General features: G+C 39.2%; 2 protein-coding genes across 2 annotated transcripts; both read left to right on the top strand.

Annotated features, from left to right (window-relative positions):
* On the top strand, window positions 15,159-18,783 carry LOC107604794 (50S ribosomal protein L25). Its single transcript, XM_016306485.2, has 4 exons — window positions 15,159-15,338; window positions 15,421-15,863; window positions 16,729-16,858; window positions 18,232-18,783. The coding sequence occupies exons 2-4, from the start codon at window positions 15,441-15,443 to the stop codon at window positions 18,450-18,452; spliced, it is 774 nt and encodes a 257-aa protein (XP_016161971.1). The 5' UTR covers window positions 15,159-15,338; window positions 15,421-15,440; the 3' UTR covers window positions 18,453-18,783.
* On the top strand, window positions 22,442-24,448 carry LOC107647206. The gene is made up of 2 exons (XM_016351318.1): window positions 22,442-23,146; window positions 23,246-24,448. The coding sequence occupies exons 1-2, from the start codon at window positions 22,442-22,444 to the stop codon at window positions 24,446-24,448; spliced, it is 1,908 nt and encodes a 635-aa protein (XP_016206804.1).

Genomic DNA, 25,849 nt, shown 5'->3' with positions numbered 1-25,849 from the left:
GGGCATCCTTTGGAGGCAGTAACAAAGCAAGATTTCAGGAAAAATCTACAGCTCACGTCCCGACACTTCTTAAAACAAGAAAAGAAGATCTCAAATAACAAAACATTTCGAAAAAGGAAAACACGAAGTCATCAAAAGCCACTATCTTCCTACAGTCTATCAGCAAAGAGCATCGCCAATACCAAACATGCCAAATGGAAACCGTCAAAGATACAACCTTTTTCAGAATCAAACAAAATCATCATTCCAAAGCTTCAAAATCAAAAGCACAAACAGAAACAGTGATAACATGCAAAACATAAAAACATCAAACAAAGAGGAAAGGCGAAAAGGTTCATTCAAAAGACAAAGAAACTCCCAGAGCACACATTACAACAGCAATCAGGCACGGCAAAAGCAGAAAGATCCAAAATCAAAATTTTCTCAAAATCAGACAGGAAAATGACGAGGAAAAGAGAAAGGAAGAAAAACCAACCTGAACAAAGAAAGAAGCTTCAAAGGAGATCGAAGATGGAAAAGATGGAATCACCCAGAGAATCCCCAAATGATGCTGCAGCGCAAGAAAAGGCAAAATGCAGGCGAAAACAGAAAGTGAGAGAGTGAAGGAAGAAGTTACGAAGAAAGACGAAGAAGAGAAACCATTTTTTGATCGTGAATTTCAAAAATAAAAGCCAAGGGAATGGGCAATTAAAACTAATTAATAAAGGTATTTAAAGCCTCGCATATTCCCAAAGCCAAAACACTAAATATAAAAGCGCGCGCTTTCAGAGGAAGTGAAAGAGGAAACGTTCCACATTCAAAAAAGAACTCTACAAAATCGATAAAATGCTCGAGTTCGACTTAACCTCCGAAAGAAAGACCGAGCTCGAGCAGGGGCACTGTTCATACCTTGGGTCAAGCTGTCCGACCCGGGATATTTAGCGACAAAGCGACCGACCTCTTCAGGTCAGACTATCCGACCTCTTCTCAAAGAGCTCGACCAAATCGATAGGAAAGCCCAAAGAAGGGCCCAACTCAAGGAACACGACCCAAATCCAAAGGCAGTCCAAGCCTATAGAGATAAGGGCGGTTCCCTTGAAGATAAGCTGACCTCAACTCAAAGATAAAGATAAGATAAGATAACTAACTTATCTTATCTAGAAAGGTCACTCTACAACCACTATAAATACACTGGAGCACCCAGGTATAACTCATACTCTGATTCTACAAAAAACCTGCTTAATACCCGTGCTAACTTAAGCATCGGAGTCTCTTGCAGGTACCCCCCACCCTCCGGTGACCAAGGATCAGAAGTGCATCCAGTCCAACAAGTCAAACACAACAGCTCCGGCCACCACCAGCCAGCTGGACATGTCATCTCCGACCAGTACAGAAGATCTCATCCGAGATCGACCTATAATTTTAGGTAACCCTCGGAACAGTTTTGTTGTTGGTAAGGAGGGTTTTGTTGATACCGATTGTGTTGGTAATTATTATTCCACCTTTGGTTTCTACCATTGTCTCTTCCTCCTTGGTTGTAGTTGTCTCCCCATCCTTGGTTGGGATTGTCTTGCCAACCTTGATTGTAGTTACCACCTTGATTATAGTTACGACCTTGTTGATAGTACCCTTGATTCAGACGATTGTAAAAAGCATTGGTAGCCGCCAAGGTGTTGTTCTCTTGGAGTTGTGGACATTCATCAGTATAGTCAGAATAGCAAGTGCAAATTCCACATACTTTTTGAGGGACTAACTGTTGACATTGTTGTTGTGGAGGAGGTGGAGGTTATTGTTGATTGAGTTGGAGTTGCTTGAGGATATTGGTCATCTCTTCCAAAGTCTTGGTGAAAGTGGACTCAGTACTAGAGGAGACTTCCACAATAGCCTTGGAATGATTATTCCTGTGCCTCGCATGTTGAGTAGACTCGGCTAAATCGGTGATAAGTTGCCACGCTTCTGCCGCCATCTTGTACTTTGTCAAAGAACCATTACTCGAATCATCCAAAAGGATCGTATCTTGAGGCTTCATGCCTTGAGAAAAATAACTAATAAGCACCAACTCGTCAATCATGTGATGGGGGCACGAATCAAGGAGTTTCCTAAAACATTTCCAATACTCATAGAGAGTCTTTGATTCACCTTGGATGACCCAAGAGATTTCCTTCCTCAATCTATCTGTGACCTCCGGTGGGAAGAACTTATCCAAAAATTCTCTTCTAAGCAAGTCCCAATTGGTGATAACATTCTTAGGTTGAGTGTAGAACCACTCCTTTGCCCTTTCCTAAAGAGACAATGGAAAGGCATATAACCAAATAGCAACTTCATCCGCACCATACTGCCTAGCAGTTAAACAAGCAGTTTGAAAGTCTCTAAGGTGCTTGATGGGATCTTGAACGGGTAGACCGTGAAACTTAGGCAGTAGATTAATCAATGAGTTCTTGAGCTCAAAATATGCATTCAACTTTGATGAGTTTGGAAAACTCTAATTTAAATTTGATGATGAACAAACATTATTGAAATAATTGATTACAAAATTATTAATTTGATTTTCACTTAACATATGTTAATTAATAATTTTGTGATGCAGGTTTTCTTATTGGGCCGAATATAAAAGCAGAATTATTGCAAGCCCAATATGCTTAAAACCATTCAGCCTTGTTTAATGTTTCCTATATTAATTGGCTGAAGCAATTTCTGATTATTTGGGCCAAAATTCAAACATTATCATAAGCCCAAAATTGTTTTGCATACTTGGTTCGAAATCAAAAAGGAAATTGGGCCAGAATGAGTTTTATTGCTATAAGCCCATAATTGTTGCTCCAATGCTTGATCCGAAACTTATTATGAAAGGAAGCAAAATTGCTTCATGCCTCCAACGGATCTCATTCCTTCCTTTGGAATGGATTTCAAATTTTAATTTGCTAGCATTGGAAACATGAGAGAGATTGTTATTGATATGATTGATGGCATTGAAAGCTACACGCTACTCAGGGAAGTAAAAGCAACTCTTTAATTAATTTACTTATTTCATTTAATTACTTCTCTTCCAATTATTTCTTCTCTCTCATTCTTTCTTTCTTCTCTTTCGGACAATACCCAGCAAACCATGGAAGCTACATTGAGCTACTGAAAAGAAGGAAAGGCCCGCCAAAAGACCATCATAATGATGGCAAGAAAACATAAAAAATGTAGTGGCTAAGATCTGCAACCATGAAAGGAAAGATATGGTGATGAGATCTTGGCTTCTCCATACCAAAAATGGTTGAAGGAGATTCGGCCAGCTGAAAAAGCCATAGAGCGGAAAAAGGCAGAGAGTGCAAAATTAAAAGAAAAAGCCATAGATGTCCTTAGAGTTCCTTTGTTCATCTATGTTGTGTTTCATGATTCTATGGGAATCCCCTTGTAAGTTGGGTTAGCACTTTACAGTCTGTAATCAAGAAGATTATAGTGAAATTCCATCATGGTTGTGATGGAGACTGGATGTAAGCTGCACTGCACTTAGCAGCTGAACCAGGATATATCTGGTTGTAATTTTCTCTCTTCTCTACTCTATTTCTGTTTCTACTGCACAGGAGCTAAAACTGAAAAATATCTCGTGTCAAGTGACGAGACAAAAATAAAAGTCTCGTGCCAAGTGACGAGACAAAAATAAAAGTCTCGTGGCTAGGGACGAGACAAGAATCAAAAAGTCTCCTGAAGTTATTTCAAAGACCTGCGAGTGTTACTGAGCAAAAAAGGGGGCTAAGATTCAACCCCTCCTTCTCTTAGCCACTAAAAACCATCAATTAGTATCAGAGCTTGGTCTCAAAGAGAACAAGCTTTGCAGCTTGGAGAAAAGATCCAGATGGCATAAAGCAGTGGCTCTAATCTGGTGTCCTACAACCTTACAAAAGGACAGTCAAGCAACAGACCGCCTCTTTTCAATGGGAAAAACTATACCTATTGGAAAGAAAGAATGAAGATCTTTGTGCAAGTAGTAGACTACAGACTCTGGAAGATCATCCTGGAAGGTCCTCAATTTCCAACTAACACAAGTGCTGAAGGAGTAGTTACTCTTAAACCAGAAGCAAGTTGGACCGAGGAAGATAGAAAGAAGGTGGAGATAAATACCAAGGCTGTCAACTTGTTCAACTGTGCTATCAACTTCGAAGAATACTGACGGGTATCACGATGCACAACGGCAAAGAAAATCTGGGACAAATTGTAAATCACTCATGAAGGAACCACCATTGTAAAGAAGACTCGGACAGATATGTTGAACAGAGAATATGAAATGTTTGCAATGAAGGAAGGAGAGTCCATTGATGAACTGTTTGAACGATTCAACATCATCATTATTGGCTTAGATGCTCTGGGAATTACGTATCCTGATTCTGTGCTTGTGAGGAGAGTGTTGAGATGTCTCACAAAAGAGTGGGAAACAAAAGCTTTAATTATTTCTGAAAGCAGTAGCTTAGATTCAATGACATGTGATGATTTGAGAGGAAACCTTCTTGCTTTTGAAAACACTTATTTGAAAAAAGATTCAAAAAAGAAAGGAATTACTTTTTCTTTTGTAACTAACCCTCTGGATGATGAATCTAGTGATAACTCTTCTGAAAATGAGTTTGTGTTGTTTGCCAAAAAATTCAGGAAAATGGTAAAGCTCAAAGGCATAGGCAGCAGCTTAAAGAAAATGAAGAAAGACCTTAGCAAAGTAACTTGTTACAACTATAAGGAAATTGGGCATTTCAAATCTGATTGTCCCAAGTTAAATAAGGAGGAGAAGCCAAGAAGAGGAAAGAAGAAGGGACTGATGGCTTCATGGGAAGATTTGGAAAATGACTCAGATGATGATGATGAGGAATCTGAAACAAAGTCTCAACCATGCCTTATGGCTGACTTTGTTGAGCAGGTGTGCCTAGCATCCAAACGGAAGGAGAATATGTAGTATATGGATAGCGGATGCTCTAGGCATATGACCGGAAAGACAACCTTCTTCATAAAGCTTGATGAATATGATGGAGGACTTGTCACTTTCGGTGATGATGCAAAAGGAAAAATAGTGGCTGTTGGGAAAGTTGGTAAAAATTTTTCATCTTGTATAAATGATGTCCTTCTTGTAAATGGTTTGAAACATAATTTACTTAGTGTTAGTCAATTGTGTGATTTGGGCTTTGAAGTTATTTTTAGGAAGTTTGTATGTTTGGTTGTTTGTGAGAAAACTGGGGATATTTTATTTGAAGCCAAAAGATGCAATAATATGTATGGATTGACTCTTAAGGACTTGAAAGAACAAAATGTGACATGTTTTACATCTCTTGAATCTGAAAAATGGCTATGGCATAGAAAGTTGGGTCATGCAAGCATGTATCAAATTTCTAAGCTAGTTAAGAAAAATCTGGTTAGAGGAATTTCGAATATCAATTTTGATAAGGATCTTACTTGTGATGCTTGTCAATTGGGAAAACATGTAAAATCCTCTTTTAAACCAAAAGATGGAATTTCAACCAAAAGGCCATTAGAGATGTTACATATTGATCTTTCTGATCCAACAAAGAACTCAAAGCTTAGGAGGTAAACACTATGGTCTTGTGGTGGTAGATGATTACTCTTGATTTGGTTGGGTACTTTTCCTCGCTCATATAAATGATGCTTTTCATGCCTTCTCCGCTCTTTGCAAGAAAATTCAAAATGAAAAAGATTTAAAAATTGCCCATTGAAGAAGTGATCACGGAAGAGAATTTGAAAACCAAGATTTTGAAAAATTCTGTGATGACTTAGGAATTTCTCATAACTTTTCATGCCCTAGAACACCTCAACAAAATGGGGTGGTTGAGAGAAGGAATAGAAGCCTTCAAGAGATGACTAGGGCCATGCTTTGTGAGAATGAGATTCCTAAATTTTTAGGGGCTGAAGCTGTGAATACGGCTTGTTGCATTTTGAATAGGACAATCATTAGAAAAGGGTTGAAGAAAACCCCTTATGAGCTATGGAAATGAACCCCTCCAAATCTTAAGTACTTTCATGTTTTTGGATGCAAGTGCTTTGTACTTAACAATAAAGAAAACCTTGGAAAATTTGATCCAAAATCCTATGAAGGAATGTTTGTTGGATATTCCACCACAAGCAAGGCCTATAGAGTTTATCTCAAAGAGCATAGAACCATAGAGGAATCCATACATGTTACTTTTTGTGATTCTAATTTAATTCCCAGTGCTGTGATAGATAATGATTCAGATGGTGAAGAAGCTGGAACAAGTAAAGAAAATCCCAAATCTGCTCAAAATGAAGAATCTGCCAGTCCAGTTTTGTCTCGTCAGATTGAAGGAGACATTTCCATTTTGTCTCCTGAGCAAACATGAGAAACTGAAACAGCGAGACCACCAGAAACTCATCAAAGCTCAACACCACTCCGGGAGCCTAGAGAATGGAAGTCTCTGAGGGGTTATCCTCATGACTTTATAATTGGTGATCCCTCTCAAGGAGTAACAACAAGATCCTCCACCAAAAGGCAATCCGAACCAAGCAATTTTGCTTTCTTGTCACAAATGGAGCCCAACAATGTCAAACAAGCTCTTGAAGATCCATCATGGATCAAAGCCATGCAAGAAGAGCTTACTCAATTTGACAAGAATGAGGTTTGGACACTAGTACCCCATCCGGATGGTAACAAAGTTACGAGTACTAAGTGGGTATTTAAAAATAAACTTGGTGAGGATGGACAAGTTGTTCGTAACAAGGCTAGATTAGTGGCCCAAGGTTACGATCAAGAAGAGGGTATAGATTTTGATGAGTCTTTTGCTCCGGTAGCTAGAATGGAAGCAATTAGGTTGCTTCTTGCCTATGCTGCCCATAAAGGTTTCAAAATGTTTCAAATGGATGTTAAATGTGCTTTCCTTAATGGCTTTATTGATAGAGAAGTGTATATGGCACAACCCCCCGATTTCAAACATAAAGATTTCCCAAATCATGTTTTTAAACTATCTAAGGCTCTTTATGGTCTTAGATAAGCTCCAAGAACTTGGTATGAAAGGCTTAGTGCCTTCTTGTTGGAAAATCAATTTCAAAGGGGAACTACCGATACAACTTTCTTCATTAAAGCATCTAATGATGATATTCTCCTAGTTCAAGTTTATGTGGATGACATTGTATTTGGTTCGGCCAATGAGTCCTTGTGTGAAGAGTTTGGAAAACTCATGACTAGTGAGTTTGAGATGAGTTTAATGGGAGAGCTTACTTTCTTTCTTGGCCTCCAAATTAAACAAACTCCTAGTGGTACCTTTATTCACCAAGGAAAGTATACAAAAGAACTTATCAAAAAAGTTGGCCTTGAAAGTTCCAAACCAATGGGAACACCAATGCATCCTATCACCAAACTTGAAAAGGATGATGATGGCCAAGATGTGGATGAAACAAGGTATAGAGGAATGATAGGTTCACTTATGTACCTTACCTCCTCTAGACCGAATATTGTTCAAAGTGTGGGTGTATATTCAAGGTTTCAATCTCACCCAAAAGAATCCCATCTTTCGGCCGTTAAGCGCATCATTAGATACATTAAGGGGACTAGTGATTATGGCTTATGGTATTCTAAATCTAACGAATTTTGTGCAGTAGTGTTTTGTGATGCAGATTATGCGGGAGATAGGGTGGATAGACAGAGTACATCCGGCATGTGTTGCTTCCTTGGAAGCTCACTCAACATGTGGTTAAGCAAAAAGCAAGCCACAGTGGCTCTATCCACAGCTGAACCTGAATATATTTCCGCATCTGCATGTTGTTCACAATTAATTTGGTTAAAAACGCAGTTGGAAGATTACAAATTAAAGATCAATAGTATACCCTTATTTTGTGACAATATGAGTGCTATTAACATTTTAAAAAATCCTATTTTGCACTCAAGAACCAAGCACATTGAGATAAAATATCATTTCATTAGAGAACATGTGCAAAAGGGTACTATTGATATTCAATTTGTAAAATCTGAAGACCAACTTGCTGATATTTTTACAAAACCCCTCTGTGAAGACAGATTCTACACATTGAGAAAAAGTTTGGGAATGTTTAATTTACATTCTATTGATAACTTGTGAAATATTGATTCTGCTCAGTTTTATCTCGTAGGAATGGACGAGATAAAAATAAAAGAGTTGGAAGGGCTGTGATTAAGGGGGAGTCAGCGCCAAAGTTAATTCTCATGGGCCCCACCAAATTTTCTTGACCCCAATCTGGCCGTTTTGTTAGTTTCTCAATTTTTAAATCACAATCTCTTGGTTGTCTCATCAAATCTTGTTGGAAGAAGCATGGTGTCAAATCAAATCTTTCCTTCCAACTAATCCCTTGATTCAAGGATACTCCTTTTTCAGTTTTTAGAAACCTCCTTGGTTAATAACCGCGCCCTTGATGGTCATTAACTCCCTCCACTATCTCTTTTCAATCAGCATTTAATGTCCCTCTAACCTCCCTCCACTCACCTCACCCTTCGTCCTTCTCTTCAACTTCTATCACCATTCATCTTCTTCATAATGAAAAAGAAGACTGCACCTAGAAAGAGTGAAAGAATTCGTCTCTCTCAAAAGCCTTCCACTCCCCAAACTTACACACACATACACATTCACTCCACTTCTTCATCTTCTCCTTCACCTCCCACCAAGCAACCCGAACCAATGAGGCACAAAGTAATAGCCCAGAAATCTTCTGGAAGGAGGAAAAGTGACAAGAACAAGGAACCAAGCATGGAAGAAGAGGAAGAAGAATCTCATACATCACTCCTCCATCACCACCGAAGAAGTCCACTCCACATGCATCTAGAAAAAGCTCTCAAAAGACCAAAGGTTTCGTGTTTCACGAGACCAGGGAACCCGCAAACCTTGGATCATTGGATTTCAAGAACAAATTTCATAAACCACATTCTCATTTTGATCCTTCAAGGTTTTCTACATGTGCATTCTATGAATTCCACTAGGAGGTTTTGGAAAAGCGGCATCTGTGTCCCTCATACTTGGTGAATCTTGATTCTCTGGCTGCCAAAGGGATCAATTTACATCCTCTGTTTGACAATCTCAAATAGTCCCCATTGCTCCTCATTCACAAAATGGTGTACCCAGGGTTGTAAGATAATTTTATGCTAATATGAGATTGATTGATGGTAGTCTTCACTCCTACGTGAAGCGTGTGCATATCACTCTGAATGCTGAGACCATCGGCTCTGCCCTTGGATACACGGATGAAAAACCGAGGGTATACATGACTGATAAATGGGATGCACACGTCGGGGTCACATACAAGCAAGTTCTTCAACATATCTGTGAAAATCTGTCTGGACTAGACGGCACTGTCCCTACCCACAAGGCTCTTGGACCAACCAACTCACTACTGCACCGCATCATAACTCACATTCTTACCCCACAAAGTGGCTCTTATAACAGGGTAACAGTATCTGATTGTCTCATAATCTTTGCTCTCGTTACTTCATCTTCTATGTCATTTAGTTATCTCATGATTAGACATATGTGGGAGTCTGTAAAGAGTACCAAAAAGGCTAATTTACCTTATGGAATGTTTTTCACGTGTATTTTTGAGTACTTTAAAGTAGATTTAACAAATAAAGATGTAGAAAACAAAATGTCAATGATAAAAGGAGGCGGCGCTGTTAAAAAGGAAAAGAAATATGTGGCTTCTGATGGTGATTTTGAAAGTCGGCCGGAATCCTCCAACGCAACCGAATCTATCAGAGACATTCTCACTGAATTTTCAAACATGTCAGATCTCATGGTGCAATTTCATAAGTCGGCACGTAAATTAGCCTATGAAAATGAGTCGGCTTGGAAGAAATGCAAAGATAGGGTCGGTCTAATGCTGAAAAGCCTTGAGAATGAAGTGGGTAGTGAGGCAGGGGCCGAGGAATCTGACTTTAATCTCTCTGATGATTAAACTTATGTTTACTGTTTGATATTGGCACACTTAGGCTCAATATGATACTTTGTTTTGTTGGGTTGGATACTGCTAGTAGTATAACTCTGTGATACTTTGTGGACACTTTTGGGTTATATTTTGGGTTATATTTTGCATACTCTGTTTCCCATGTTAAATCTTTTTGCAGGTGCCCCTTTGATGACAAAAGGGAGAGAAAGTGCTGAAAATTGAATCTGGAAAAAACAGGGGATGAAATTTTCTTTTTGAAAGTTCATGATCACCCTTGTTAATAATGCTTCGTAGATTATAATTGTGTGGTATTTGTTCTGAGTATATGACTGTCTGGCTGATTATTGGGTGATTAACATGTATTCCTGGTATGGATTTATCTAGATGAATATGCTTGCTACTAGTGGAATAGGAATATTCTGATTCATCTTGGTAAAAATGCTTGATACTTTATTTTTGGCAGTTTCTTTAAGCTGTGATATGTAAATAAAATCTAACAGCTGCCATATTTTGAGATGATCATGTGTGATTCAAAGTATTTTCCTTACCATAATTATATTGCTCTGATATCTTGACTGAAAAATATTTGAAAATCATTTGAACAGAAATGTTTATGTACTCAATTGATGTGTGTAATGTTTGAGCAGAAAATCAATTTACTGATATCAAATGAGTTTTGATTATCATTCAACTCTGCTCATATATCAAGCATTCAGCAGTATGAATTAGATATGCTGAATAACATTTTTTAGGCTTGATTAAAAATGTTACAGGTTGGAGCTTCCCTTGGTAAAATAATATATATTAAGGGGGAGCCATGTGACAATTTGAAAGAGGAAGAAATTCAAATATTCAAAGGGAGTATTCTATACTCTAATCTTTAAATTCTTTCCATTTCAATTTTAATAATGTTTGTCATCAAGGGGGAGATTGAGGAGTTTGGAAAACTCTAATTTAAATTTGATGATGAACAAACATTATTGAAATAATTGATTACAAAATTATTAATTTGATTTCACTTAACATATGTTAATTAATAATTTTGTGATGCAGGTTTTCTTATTGGGCCGAATATAAAAGCAGAATTATTGCAAGCCCAATATGCTTAAAACCATTCAGCCTTGTTTAATGTTTCCTATATTAATTGGCTGAAGTAATTTCTGATTATTTGGGCCAAAATTCAAACATTATCATAAAGCCCAAAATTGTTTTGCATACTTGGTTCGAAATCAAAAAGGAAATTGGGCCAGAATGAGTTTTATTGCTACAAGCCCATAATTGTTGCTCCAATGCTTGATCCGAAACTTATTATGAAAGGAAGCAAAATTGCTTCATGCCTCCAACGGATCTCATTCCTTCCTTTGGGATGGATTTCAAATTTTAATTTGCTAGCATTGGAAACATGAGAGAGATTGTCATTGATATGATTGATGGCATTGAAAGCTACACGCTACTCAGGGAAGTAAAAGCAACTCTTTAATTAATTTACTTATTTCATTTAATTGCTTCTCTTCCAATTATTTCTTCTCTCTCATTCTTTCTTTCTTCTCTTTCGGACAATACCCAGCAAACCATGGAAGCTACATTGAGCTACCGAAAAGAAGGAAAGGCCCGCCAAAAGACCATCACAATGATGGCAAGAAAACATAAAAAATGTAGTGGCTAAGATCTGCAACCATGAAAGGAAAGATATGGTGATGAGATCTTGGCTTCTCCATACCAAAAATGGTTGAAGGAGATTCGGCCAGCAAGGAGAAGATCCTTGGAGGGATGGCTTGTCACTGCTTTTGGGTTCACTCATCACAGAAGGTAGCTAGGGTGGCTACGTGAGGGAGGAAGCAAAAGTGGAGCAGAAGAAGCCATCATCATCATGAAGCATCAAGGGCCAGAAATTCATCTTGGAGAGCAAGCCAAGGATGGAGCGCTCGGATTGATAAAGAGTGATGACCAAGGAAGGACTAGAGGTAATTACATGTTGGTTATTGCATGGGTTATCTCTTCTCTCTCTCTGGCCGAACCGGTTTTGTTCTTGGAGAAGAAGAAGTTGGCTTGGTTGTTTGGTTTCAACCTTGGAAGGTTCTTCCTATAAGTAAGGGTGAACAGTTAGGGTTGAAGCAAGGAGAAAGTGTGAGAGTGCAAGGCACAGGGTTCTCAGAGCTACCTGAGCTAACAGATTTTCTTCTCCTTCAATGTATTCTGTTTTGTATTTTTTCTGTTTAATTTTGTCATGTCTTGAGTCTCATGGAAAAAGGCAAACAGTGAATTTTGTATGAAAAAGCCATAGAGCGAAAAAAGGCAGAGAGTGCAAAATTAAAAGAAAAAGCCATAGATGTCCTTAGAGTTCCTTTGTTCATCTATGTTGTGTTTCATGATTCTGTGGGAATCCCCTTGTAAGTTGGGTTAGCACTTTACAGTCTGTAATCAAGAAGATTATAGTGAAATTCCATCATGGTTGTGATGGAGATTGGATGTAGGTTGCACTGCACTTAGCAGCTGAACTAGGATATATCTGGGTGTAATTTTCTCTCTTCTCTTCTCTATTTCTGTTTCTACTGCACAGGAGCTAAAACTGAAAAATATCTCGTGCCAAGTGACGAGACAAAAATAAAAGTCTCGTGCCAAGTGACGAGACAAAAATAAAAGTCTGGTGGCTAGGGACGAGACAAAAATCAAAAAGTCTCCTGAAGTTATTTCAAAGACCAGCGAGTGTTACTGAGCAAAAAAGGGGCTAAGATTCAACCCCCCTTCTCTTAGCCACTGAAAACCATCAAACTTCGGATGACGCACTTGAAATGGTTGAAGAGTAAAATCCAGAGCTCCCGCCTCCTTGAGAGTAATTCTTCTAGGAGTTGCCATAGTATTGGTACCTAAATCAATGGAAGAGGTGTCAATAGATTTAGTAGGAGAGGAATTAGTTTCTTCCTCAAATGACGCTTCGGATTCAACCTTGGGTAAAATTGGTGAATTGGGAGAAACCCCATCACCACCCTCGGAAGCTAACCCACGCCGAGCTCGCCTAATATGTGAAATGATTTTTTCAATTTCAGGATCAAATGGGGCTAAGATCGGATCCGGTAATGAACGCGTCATTCAATAAAAGAAATATAGAGCTCATGGCAACAAAATATATTAAGCAAAATAAATAGTAAATTCTACTAATAAGTAAAAAAAAAATACACACACACACAAATAAAAGATGCAATTATGCAAATATGAAAATATTTACACCTACCAATAACTTAGCACACATATGCAACTCCCCGGCAACGGTGCCAAAAATGGGTAAGCGGATAAATGCCGGTCAAGAATTACCAAAAGTATTTTTCCAAATCAACGTTGCAAGTACAGTCTTAACTGATGAGATTTCCGCTATCGAATTTAAAATGTGTCATGAAATAAATAACCGGGAGTAGAATTCCGAGTCGTTTCCCTAGGAGTTAACACAAAATGCAAATTATTGATTGTGACTTTCTTGGAGATTTTCAAAGTTGAGAACAAGAGAACTAAATAACTAGAAATTATAGCAATAGAGAACTAGCAAGAGTTGTAAAATAATCAATATAAAAGCCTTGGTTAGGGGTGAAAATTGAAAATTCTATCCTCATTGTCTTTCCCAAGTGTGATGGTAAAGGCTCATTGCTCTCACTTAGTTATCCTCGAGCAAATGAAGGAAAGTCAAGTGAACACCACTAACTTTATCTCACAAGTCTTAGTCACTTGATAGAAGAGAACTAGAGTTGGTGAGGTTCAAGCTAGTCAGCAGCTTCCAATTACAGATCAATACTTCAGTATAACAATTCAAGTTACTCCAATTACTCAACCCCCAAACCAAATAAGGAAATCTACTCCATTTTATTGGATGACATTTCCTCAAATACTTGGTGAACAAAAATAAAAAATATGATAAATATGATAAAATAATTCAATTCAAATTACCACTAACAAATAATAACAATAACAAAACAAATAATAATAATAATAATAGATATAGAAATAACTTAATGCATTAATGAAATTCAAGAGTAACAAGATCCAAATATGAATTCAATAACCAAATGGAAAAGAGTATTAAAGGAATTAAAAAAAGAAAACTAGAAGAAAAATGACGAGGAATGAAGGTAGCAGCAGCCAGCAGCTCTCTTAAGATTCAATTTAAAGCAAAACTAAGAATGCCAAAAACCCTAGAGAGAAGCGGGAGTTTCTTTCACTGGAATTCAAAAATAAAAAAAACTAAACTAAAGTGTGAAGTGTCTAGTCTCCGCTCCATCCCAGTCTCTAGTCTGCATTTTCGAGCTTGAAACTGGGTCCAGATCAGCCCAGAAAATCGCCCCCAGCGATTTATGTTAATTGCAGCACGTGACGCTCGTCACGCGTACGCGTCGGTGGGATCTGCACAGGGTCACGCGTATGCGTCAGTCACGCGTACACATTAGTGGTCGACATTCCTAGTCACGCGTACGCATCAGTCACGCGTACGCGTCGCTGGAAAACTGGCTTGATCACGCGTACGCTTCAGCCATGCACTCGCGTCGCTTCCTGCTTCTCAAATCTTCAAATTCTTGTGTTCCTTCCATTTTAGCATGCTTCCTCTTCATCCTCTATGCCATTTGTGCTTTATAAATCCTGTAATCACTTAACGCACATATCACAGCATCGAATGATAATAACAGAGGATTAAAAATTAGCGATTTAAAGGCTTAGGAAACATGTTTTCAATTATAGTACAAAATCAAGAAGAAAGCTTAAAAACATGTAATTTACATGAATACGTGTGAGAATAGTTGACAAAACCCACTCAATTCAGTCCAAAATATATCATAAAATAGTCGTTTATCAATGAGGGGCTAATGAGGGTTATAGGCACGCTCCAGCCTTATTACTATAAACGGAATAAGTATAACCATATATCGTTTATACTGTAAAGGAGATAAGATCCGTGTCATAACACCTGTACAAACATGATACGTGTAAATGTGCTCGTGTCTTATCTCATTTATAGTGCAAACGAGATATGACTGTACTCATTTTATTTACACTATAAACGAGATAAATAAAATTACAGAAATTGGTAAAAACTCTATAAATTACCTATTTTATATTAAGGGTACATCAAAATTAAATTCTAAAAAAATTAAATTTTATAAAATAATATTGTGTTAAAACTTAAAAGGAGTATTTTAGTAACTTCAAAAAAAAATTAGTTTTTTAAACATTTATGAAACGCAAAAGAAAATGTGAAACGGTGTCGTTCGGTTCGACACTGAAGAAAATTAGAGAAGTCATTTGAAGTCGAACCCTGGAGCAGCAGGAAGCTCTAAAGCCTAAACCTCAGAAAAATCTCCACTCTACTACCTTCCCCCTTCATCCCCCGCCGTCGTACCGTCGCCGTGACGGCCTTCTCCGCGTCGCATCTAGCCGCCGCATCCCGGCATTCTCCCAAAGCGCCGACTAACGTATTCATTTCTGTTCTCTGTATTCCTTTACGAAGAATGAATTAGTACATTTGCAAATTCTAACTTCTCGATTCCATTGCAGCTAAAACCCCAAACCAAACCATGCTCCGCCACGTCATACTCTCCAGATCCTCCTTCCACCTCCGGCGCTTCTCCCAGTCATCCGCCGCGGCGGTTCTCCACCATGAGTCACCGGAGGTGCAGCCGCTGACATACCTAGAAGGCTTTCCGAGACCGGACTCGAAATACGACGAGACGATACTCGCAATTCCTCGCGCGATTTCGGGGAAGAACATATCGGCGAAGGAACGGAAGGTTGGGCGCGTGCCTAGCATTGTGTTCGAGCAGGAGGACGGTCAGCATGGCGGCAACAAGCGCCTCATTTCCGTACGGACTAACCAGATCAGGAAGCTCGTCAACCAGCTTGGCCGCTCATTCTTTCTCTCCCGCCTCTTCGACCTCGAAGTCCGGTCGGAGTTCGAGAGCGGGGACGTTGTTGAGAAGGTTCGGGTTTTGCCCCGCAAGGTAAATTGATTTTAGTTTGGATTTTCTTTCTTTTGTGTGTGTATGAATATTAGTTGTTTGTTTTGGGTTGACGATGTATTTATGAGAAATCTTGTTACTGTCTTATACGATTAATGGAAAGGTATCCAGATTATTGTGATTTTGCAAATGTTTTAAGTGTCAGATTTGGTTGATCATTGTTTTGGATTGTCGAAAGAGTGGAGATTGTTGTTATATGTATGGAGTCCATGGACACAAATATACGCATTTGAACTCCTCTCAACCAAAAATACTATATATTATATGCCTGTGACCATCTTCAAAAATATAGGCTCCCTCGTAGTATAATCCTGACCTCAATTTTGACTTTTGTCCTCCAAGTATCGATAGCTTTGCAAATCTTTGGTTTTCTTTTTACCCATCATAGCAAGTTGTTTGTTTCCACATGTCAATATCATTTTGCTTCTGCTTGCTTTTGTTGATAATATCATTGACATATTATTGGTGAGTGTTCCACTTATGGATGTAGGAGTTGTAATTACTATATTTGCTTTAGAATATGTTCTTGATTAATTAAACTTTTTGAAATTGATGTCTGAAATGTATTTCTTTGTGTAGTGTAGGAAATGTGTTTTCTCTTTCATCTTTCTTTGATGGTATATGAAAATAGCTATCATTTTTCATTCTCTGATTGGTTTTAGTAAAATATAGCCTTCTTTTAAGTTATTGTGATTGTAAAAGCTTAATTATTTTGTTGAGATGTGATATGTAAGGCAGTTGAGCATTTGATAGTTGTGAGTTATCTCATCATGTTCTGTTTTACAGATACAGTTAAGTTTAAATTTGTTGCTATGTGCTGAACTTTTGTCTTTTGAAATTATCCCAGATTCATTTGCAGGCAGGCACAGATGCACCACTAAATGTCACTTTTCTAAGGGCTCCATCAAATGCTCTGTTGAAAGTTGAGGTTCCTCTTGTATTCCGAGGAGAAGATATATCCCCTGGACTGAAGAAAGGTTAGCACACATGGAATTCTTCTTGAAATCATATTTTAATTTTCTTCATAGAGTACATTTCGATATTAGCCTTTTAGCTCATCACATGACCACTTTGTTTACTACGTATTTGTGAAATTTTTAGGCTACTGAATGTTTAAATATTCTGTTGATTTTATTTTGTTTTTCTTTTTGCTTAAAGTGTAATATATTTATAAACTCAATTGTCTTTAACAAATTCTGTTGATGTTGTCTAAAGAGTTACACATGTTAGATGGTACATACAATGGATCTTAGTAATACTTTCATGTTCTGATTTCTATCTCATGACTAAACATTGCTTTATCTACATCACTTGTCACCGGCATATCTAAAGTTAACATTAGATTGCTGGTTTTGATATCTTGTTTGGGAAATGGTTTGATTAGCATCTGTTTCAATAGGCCAATATATGACATAACAGAATTTAGTGTTATATTTACTTTCCAAAATGAGTTCTCTTTTCCAAACTGAATCTGCCTGCACATCCATGCAATAGTCTATTAGGCTTACCATCTGGGATTTTAAATTATAGAGGTTTTTATAATTCCCCTTTATTTCTTTTTTGTGAATGACTCGTTATACATCTTTTTGACAATGTCAATTACTTGGTTTCTTGCTCTAGGCCTGTTAATTATGCAGCACTTAGTCAAAGTTAATCTTCAATAATCCCAACTAGTACTTAAAAGATAACTGCACACTTGGTTGAAAAGCTATTTTTATCCTCTGGATAATTCCAATTTCCCCCTTAGTTTGATTTGGGATTATTATTTGGTTAAAATTGTAGGAGGCAGCTGTTCTGTAATGAGAGGACCTGTTGAGATCATGATCTGATTTCTGTAACATGTGCAACTTTTAGATTAAAAGCAACAAATTAGTTTGCCATTGTTTAAGTCCCTGAAGTCTTTAAGACTTTTGTTTACAGAAGGGTATTTCTGTCAAGCAACTGAAGTTGTTAACAATAATATATTTAAACCCAGTATTCAATTTTACTGTTATGGAGTTAACTTTTTGGGAGTATATATGTTCTGCTTTGATAGTGCAAATCTAAAATGAATGGTCATTATTGTACATTTGTACACTTCTGACTTTTGTGCATCGCGACTAGTCAACCTACTTCTTTAACAGATAACATTTATGTGCCTATATGCACCATTCTTGGATATTATGTCATAAAATTATTAAAATAAATTTCTTATAGAAGAACAAAAGTGAGCATTATAAGCACTTCTTTAGCCTGAAAAGCAGCAACTGTAGAAGCTAGAGCATTGTGCACCTTTTGCATTTTATTTACTCTATTGTTCATAATGTTTTATTTTGCAGAGTATGATTAACCATTTTAAAATTTTTGGCAGGTGCTGCTTTGAATACCATCAAAAGGACCGTTAAGTTCCTATGTCCTGCTGACATTATCCCCCCATATATTGATGTGGATTTAAGCGAGTTGGATGTTGGCCAGAAGTTGGTTATGGGAGATCTTATTGTTCACCCTGCGCTAAAACTTATTCAGTCAAAAGATGAACCTGTTTGTAAAATTATGGGCCAAAGGGTTTCTGAACTACAAAAGAAAAAGTAAAGTGCATTTTGTCACCTTTTGGCAGGTATTACTGCTGCATTGAAGCATTTTATGGCTAACATGTATCATTTGCAGTTATCTTATTAGTGATTCTTGGCAGCATCATAGGAGATTGTTTGTTATAGTATTAAGATGTTAGGTTCTCTTCTGCCTCGTTTTTTTCGGCCCTACTGAGTTTTCATATTTCAATTCTCTGTTGTTTCTGCCGTTTCTTTTGGCAATAATGAAGATACGGGCAATGAGAATATGAAGTTGATCCATTGAGCTTTTAGTGTGCAATATAGATTTTTCTGCTTTTGGTTGTTCACTACAACCAAAGGGTTACCATTGACGTTTTCGTGTCCTCAATAAAGATGTCTGTCTATGCAAGATGTCTCTTTTCCAATTTTTACCCACCATAATTTGGAAATTGATTCTCTCAATTTTTTTTAACACTTGAGGAAATAAAGTGTGATCTATCACCGATAATTTTATAAGTGGGATCAAAAATAAATATGAGAGAGAGAACAATGAAGAGTTAGATTAAACAATGGACACCATTTAATTTTTTCTCCACTGGAAAGGATCTGTTTCCAATTTGATTTTCGCTTTGGTACCTATTTTATTTCTTCGTCGTTTCGTGCAAAATTCCTTCTAGCCATTTAGCACGGCTAAGTAGCAATTGAATCTTTTCTCAATAGGTGGGGAATTTTATGTAAACTTCTCAATTGAATCTGTATGTATCGATTAAATTTGTTTAATACATTACTTGACAAAGTATGGAAACTAAAAATGACTAATTCACTAAATAGACAAAGTATGGAAACTAAAAATGACTAATTCACTAAATAACGTAAAAATTGAAAGCAAATGATAGAGAAAGAAAAGGTAATTATAACACAAGTTTTTCTATTGAGTGTTTTTTCGGTATTCTTCTGAAATTTGAGGTTAAGTTATTCTTTCTCATGTATTATTGTATAATAGTTCTGTTTTACACATTCATAATTTAGAGGCAGAATTGGACTTGGATGTAGAGAAAATCATAACTCGTCTTTGGGAGCCTGTCAAAATTTTTGTTCACTCTAAAACTAGGACACATAATTTTCAGAAATAGAAAATAATTCCTTTTTCTCTAAAACTGTTCTCATAATCTCATTAAACGTATAAATATCAAGGCTCTTCTAAAATGAGAAAATTAGTAAAGTGATAAAATAAATAATTAGTCATTTTTAAAATAAGATAATCATATTCACATATTATAAAAGATAAATTTAATGGTAATTCATCACTTTATTATTTTACTCATCTCTTATAGTAATTTTTTTTCAACTTTTAGTAATTCAATTATACTTTTAGTCTTTTATACTTCTTCAACCAGAATCACACTTCACATTTGTTCATCACTCCAAATTGTTACCACTATTGTGGTTCTGGTTTTGATGGTCCCAAAACGTCTAGACTATTAAATGGTCCTAGTAACAAAACATGTTTTTTAAGTTTTTTAATAATTTTTAAATAATTTTTATTTAATTTTATTTATTAATTGACCCTTCATATATTATTTAATTTTAAAATTTATCCTATATTTTATAAATTATTATTTTATTCTTTATGATATATTTTATCTTTAGAATTCTATTAAGTTCTATGAAGATCAATTTTGAAATCAATTTTATTTTAATTTGGAAGCCCTAATTTTATCTTTTTCAATCTTAAGATTACTAATTTCATATTCTAATCTACCATCAATTTGTTTCTCAGTTACCTAATTCTATAATTGTAATCGCGATGAGCCAAAAACTTGATACGATCGAATATTGGGAAGTGTACAAAATCGCTCCAAATAATACCACAATGAGTGGATATCATTTCCATGAGGATTAAAGGAATGAATCAAGCAACGTCTAATTAAATCTTCTAATTAGATCAATCAAACTTTAGTAGGAGGATGTGAATCTTGAAGTAGTGAGGAACAGTGAAGGAGAGTGTTTAATTGTGAATGAGAGAATGCTTATAAATTTGGAGAAGTAATCAATGAATGAGGCGTTAAAGGCTTCAGAAATGTTTAATTTTTAGAAGAAGTAATACTTATATTTTCTTACTTTGACTTATGCAAAAACACTTTCACAGCAAATCATATATAACCAAATTCCTATCTATTGTCAATTTAATTTCTCCTTAACTTATTTAATCGCCAATTCCTTGGTCCATTAATTTAAGAAAAAGAGGTTAAGCACAATTTTGATTTAAAGCTTCACAACTTTCAAAATACTATTCCTAGTCAAGTTGAAAATTATGAGAAATAATTTCAAACTAATTCCGACATTAAATTTTCCAAAGTAATAATAGAATCCAAATAGAATTATAATATTTTTCGATACTTCTAACCATTAAAGATGAAAAACGATATTCAATCTTGAAAAAATATTAATGCACTAATCAAAATAAAGAAAACATATACATTACGAATCCATAAAATAAAAAAAAACTCCTAACCCTTAATAAGAGAGATTTAATTACTCATGATAAAGAAAACAACCTAAAACTAATGAGGTGCTGGATGAATCCAGTATGATTTGATGATCAATCATTCCTCTATGAACTATACGTTCACTTATTTATGTTCTATTTCTAACTTAGAATTCAAATTCAAAAAATAAATCTAATCTTATCTTCTGAAGGATAAGATAAATAAAAATAACTGTTGAGTCTGAAAATGATCTTACAATTATTTGTGATGACAAACATTTAATTAATTGATTGATTCATTACTTGACTTAATATGTTATAAAGATTCAACTTTAAAATTAATATAATTGCTTATTTGGTATCAAAATTAGAAGAGATTGCTACCAGTATTGAAAAAGAAAACCTAATAAAGTTGGCAATTATGGACAACAACGGACAAATTTATGGACAGCTAATCACATTGCACGAGTTTTGAAATTGTTACGGACCACTACAAGTCCAGTCCAACTAGCCGCCGGGTCGGGGCACCACCTCTGACTCAGGCCCAAACTATCCCTCACAAGGAAAACCCAATGGGTCGGTCCCCAACGCCCGACCCAGCCGACGTCCGGCTTCACCACCTGCGTGATCCAGCACACCACGCCTAGCAAACCGGTTGGGTCAGCTTCCTCGAGGCAACACCCGAAGCCTCGACCCGAAGACCAGGACGACCAGCTCCTCCCACGTGGACAGGGACAGCTCACAAGCGTCTTGGCCAGTGGGCTAGGTCATCTTTGGGCCCGCTCAGCACTGTATATAAAGGGAGAGGTCAGCACTCCCCCCGAGGTACCTATCACCTTTCCTAATCTGGCTATCATTTCGTACGGACACTGACTTGATCGTCGGAGTGTCCTTGCAAGCGGCCACCCCCCTCTCTCGTCCGTCACACCACCAATTCCACCAGTCTCCAGCTATAGACCAAGAACCCGCTCCGCGTTACTTCAGGGTCTCACCCGCTCATCCCCTCGCAATCACCCAACCCGTCGAGCACCCGAGATCACCAGGTGACGAACATTGGCGCTGTCTGTAGGAACCCTGGAGCAGACATGGAGCGACTCCCCACTTCGGAGGAACTCCGAGAAGGAGGCGGGGCCCGCCTGAGTAGGGCGAGTTCGACAGTCCATGCCGGCGAACAGCCACGATCCTCCGTTCAGCCAAACCAACCAATCTACACCAAGACCCCTGAAAGATGTCCCTTCGGAGGAACGGGGGCCGACAGCGCCAAGATCATGCAAGAGCTCGGACACAGAGTACAAAACCTTGAGCGAGAGCTGGCAGCGAGGAGCCGATCCCACGGAGACATCAGCCACTCCCACGGCGACGTCAGCCAATCCCGCACCCGCACTCGCTCCCCCTCCCGAAGACACGAGAGCCGAGAAAGGAGCCTGACAAAGCACGACGAGGCGCATACATAGGCGACCTCCCGACCTACCCAGGGCAGGTCCGAGACCCGCGGGGAGTCCCAGAGAGGGAAAGCCAAGAAACAACAGGATCCCATCATCATGGGAGCCACTCCCTTCCAACCCTCAATCCTCAAGGTCCGGCTTCCGAAGAACTTCGACAAGCCGACGAACATGAGGTACGACGGGACTAAGGACCCTCAGGAGCACCTCACAGCTTTTGAAGAAAGAATGAACTTAGAAGGAGTAGGCGATGCGGTCAGATGCCGAGCATTCCCCGTAACGCTAGCCGGCCCAGCGATCCGATGGTTCAACGCCCTCCCACAAGGATCCATCACAGCTTTTGCAGACATTTCCCAAAGCTTCCTGGCTTGGTTCACGACGCGCATAGCCAAGGCAAAACACCCAATCAACTTACTAGGGGTTACCCAAAAACCCGGGGAGCCGACCAGGAAGTTCCTAGACAGATTCAATGATGAGTGCTTGGAGATCGACGGCCTTACGAACTCAGTCGCTAGTCTCTGCCTAACGAACGGCCTGCTAAACGAGGACTTTAGGAAGCACCTCACTACTAAGCATGTCTGTTCCATGCAAGAAATTCAAAACGTGGCCAAGGAATACATCAATGATGAGGAAGTGAGTCAGGTTGTAGCAGCCAACAAACGGCAGCTCCCAAACCCTTCAGCTCGGCAGGCCCCCCAGTTCGACAGATACAAGGAAGCTCCCAGGGACGGCACCCTAGCCAAGCAACCCCCACGGGTAGGAAGGTTCACAAATTACACGTCACTTACGATGCCCATAGTAGAGGTTTACCAACAAATTACAGACAAAGGAATCCTATCCAGACCTAGACCATTGAAAGAAAGAACGGGAGGCAACTAAAGCCTTTACTGCGATTATCACAAGGGATTTGGTCACAAAACCCAAGACTGCTTCGACCTCAAAGATGCCTTAGAGCAGGCCATCAGAGAAGGAAAGCTGAGTGAATTCTCCCGGCTCATCAGAGAACTGAGGAGACAAGAACGAGAGCGCTCTGAGGAAGATCGTAGCCGAACTGTCAAGCCAAGGCAAGAATCCATAGGGGATTCCAATAACCCCCAAACCTTTGTGGTCAACATCGTGGTCGGGCGCGACAGCCCTCCTAAATCCAAATCGGCAGCAAAAAAGGATACCCGGGTACTTTCCATCTCGACAGAAGGTCCCGTCGCCAGCAAAAGATCTCCCACGATATCCTTTGGTTTGGAAGATAAATGGTTTCACGACCTCCCCGAGAACCCCCCCCCCATAGTGGTTACTGTGATGGTCGGGACAGGATTAGTCAGACGAATCTTCGTCGACACGGGAGCTGATTCTAACATCCTATTCAGAAACGTGTTCGACGCCATGGGGCTCAAGGAGTCTGACCTCAAGAATCACCAGCACGGAGTCATGGGACTAAGCGATAACTACATTAAACCTGACGGGACGATCTCTCTCCCAATCTGCCTGGGAACCGGTGACACCAGAAAATCGGTTATGGCAGACTTTGTAGTCCTCAGAGACTCCACAGCCTACAATATCATCCTAGGGAGAAAGACCATCAACAAATTCTCAGCTATAATATGCACTAAGTTCCTGACAATGAAGTTCATAACGGACAAGGGAACAGTTGGCTCCATAAGGGAAGACCTAGAAACGGCGATCGCTTGCGACAGCGCCAGTCTCTCCTTAAGGAAAGAATGTAAGAGGGCAGCTGGCATGTTCTTGGCAGACCTGGACGTCATGATGGAGGATAAGCCGAAACCAGAACCAGAGGGGGACATGGAAAAGTTTCAGATAGGAAAGTCGGCAGATCAGTTTACCTTTGTAAACAGGAACCTGCCCCATGAACTCAAGGGCCCCCTCATGGAGGTTGTAAGGGAAAACGGCGACCTCTTTGCGTGGACACCATCAGACATGCCGGGACTGGATCCCGAGGTCATGTCCCACCGACTAGCCATAAAACCTGACGCCAAACCAGTAGCCCAGCGGCGAAGAAAAATGTCTCAAGAAAGGGCCGATGAAGTTGCCAAACAAACAGCCAGGTTGCTAGAAGCAAGATTCATCAAAGAACTCGAGTATTTAACATGACTGTCCAACGTCGTCCTAGTCAAAAAATCCAGCGGGAGATGGAGGATATGCGTTGATTATTCCGACCTGAACAAAGCATGCCCAAAAGACTCTTTTCCCCTCCCCAACATCGACACCTTGGTAGGCGGTAAGATATCATTTTCTCAGCTTCATGGATGCGTACTCTGGCTATAACCAGATCCCAATGCACCGACCTGACGAGGACAAAATGACATTCATAACGCCAGGAGGTACTTATTGCTACAAAGTAATGCCCTTTGGGCTAAAAAATGCAGGGGCCACCTATCAAAGACTAATGAGCAAAGTCTTCCATGACCTCATCGGCAAGACAGTAGAAGGATACGTCGACGACATCCTGGTGAAAATAGCAGAGCCGAACAGACTAATAGACGACCTCCAAGCTATCTTCAAAGCACTAAGAAAATTCAAAATGAGGCTCAACCCACTCAAATGCGCATTCGCCATGGAAGCAGGGAAATTCTTAGGGTTCATGATAACACAAAGAGGGGTAGAGGCCAACCCAGACAAATGCGAAGCCGTCCTCAAAATGACAAGCCCTGGGTGCGTCAAAGACGTGCAATGACTCACTGGGAAACTCACGGCTCTGTCCCAGTTCCTCGGTGCCTCGGCAGAAAGGGCCATCCCATTCTTCAACCTAATGAAGAAATGGATCACCTTCGAGTGGACCCCGGCGTGCGACGAAGCGTTCAGCCACTTCAAAAAGATACTCTCAGAACCTCCTGTACTCAGCAAGCCTAGAGAAAGGGAGCCCCTGTACTTATACCTAGCTGTAACCACACAAGCAACGACGGCAATCCTTGTCCGAGAAGAAGACAAGACTCAACGCCCAATATACTTCATCAGCAAAGTTCTCCAAGGGGCGGAGTTGAAGTATACCAAGTTGGAAAAGTTGGCCTACGCCCTACTGACCTCATCCAGAAGACTAAAGCAGTACTTCCAAGGGCACGTGGTCATCCTGAGAACCGACCAAGCCATTCGGCAAGTCCTCCAGAAACCCGACCTCGCGGGAAGAATGATAGCATGGGCAATAGAGCTGTCCCAATACGATTTGCAATACGAACCTAGGCAGGCAATCAAAGCCCAAGCCATGGCAGATTTCCTGGTAGAGGTCACAGGGGAGGCTCCCAACGTACCGAACACACGGTGGAAGCTCCACGTTGACGGAGCATCCAACCAAATGTCCGGATGGGTCGGGATCATTCTCGAAAACTCGGCAGGAGTAGCCTATGAACAATCAATCAAGTTCAACTTCCCAGTCTCCAACAACCAGGCAGAGTATGAGGCCCTGATAGGAGGGTTAATATTAGCCAAAGAGGTCGGAGCATCAAGGGTGGAAGTCAGTAGCGACTCACAGATCGTCACCTCTCAGATAAACGGCAG

Source organism: Arachis ipaensis, chromosome B06, assembly GCF_000816755.2.
Source record: "Arachis ipaensis cultivar K30076 chromosome B06, Araip1.1, whole genome shotgun sequence".
NCBI classification, from domain to species: Eukaryota; Viridiplantae; Streptophyta; class Magnoliopsida; order Fabales; family Fabaceae; genus Arachis; species Arachis ipaensis.
This window is presented reverse-complemented; position numbering and strand designations above follow the sequence as displayed.

Bases quoted from the DNA above. Each gene is read 5' to 3' on its own strand.
- LOC107604794 (XM_016306485.2), top strand. From the start codon at position 15,441: ATGCTCCGCCACGTCATACTCTCCAGATCCTCCTTCCACCTCCGGCGC. The intron at 15,864-16,728 runs GTAAATTGATTT...AAATTATCCCAG, and splicing joins TTCGGGTTTTGCCCCGCAAG to ATTCATTTGCAGGCAGGCAC. The intron at 16,859-18,231 runs GTTAGCACACAT...AATTTTTGGCAG, and splicing joins ATCCCCTGGACTGAAGAAAG to GTGCTGCTTTGAATACCATC.
- LOC107647206 (XM_016351318.1), top strand. From the start codon at position 22,442: ATGGGAGCCACTCCCTTCCAACCCTCAATCCTCAAGGTCCGGCTTCCG. The intron at 23,147-23,245 runs GTTTACCAACAA...GATTATCACAAG, and splicing joins TTACGATGCCCATAGTAGAG to GGATTTGGTCACAAAACCCA.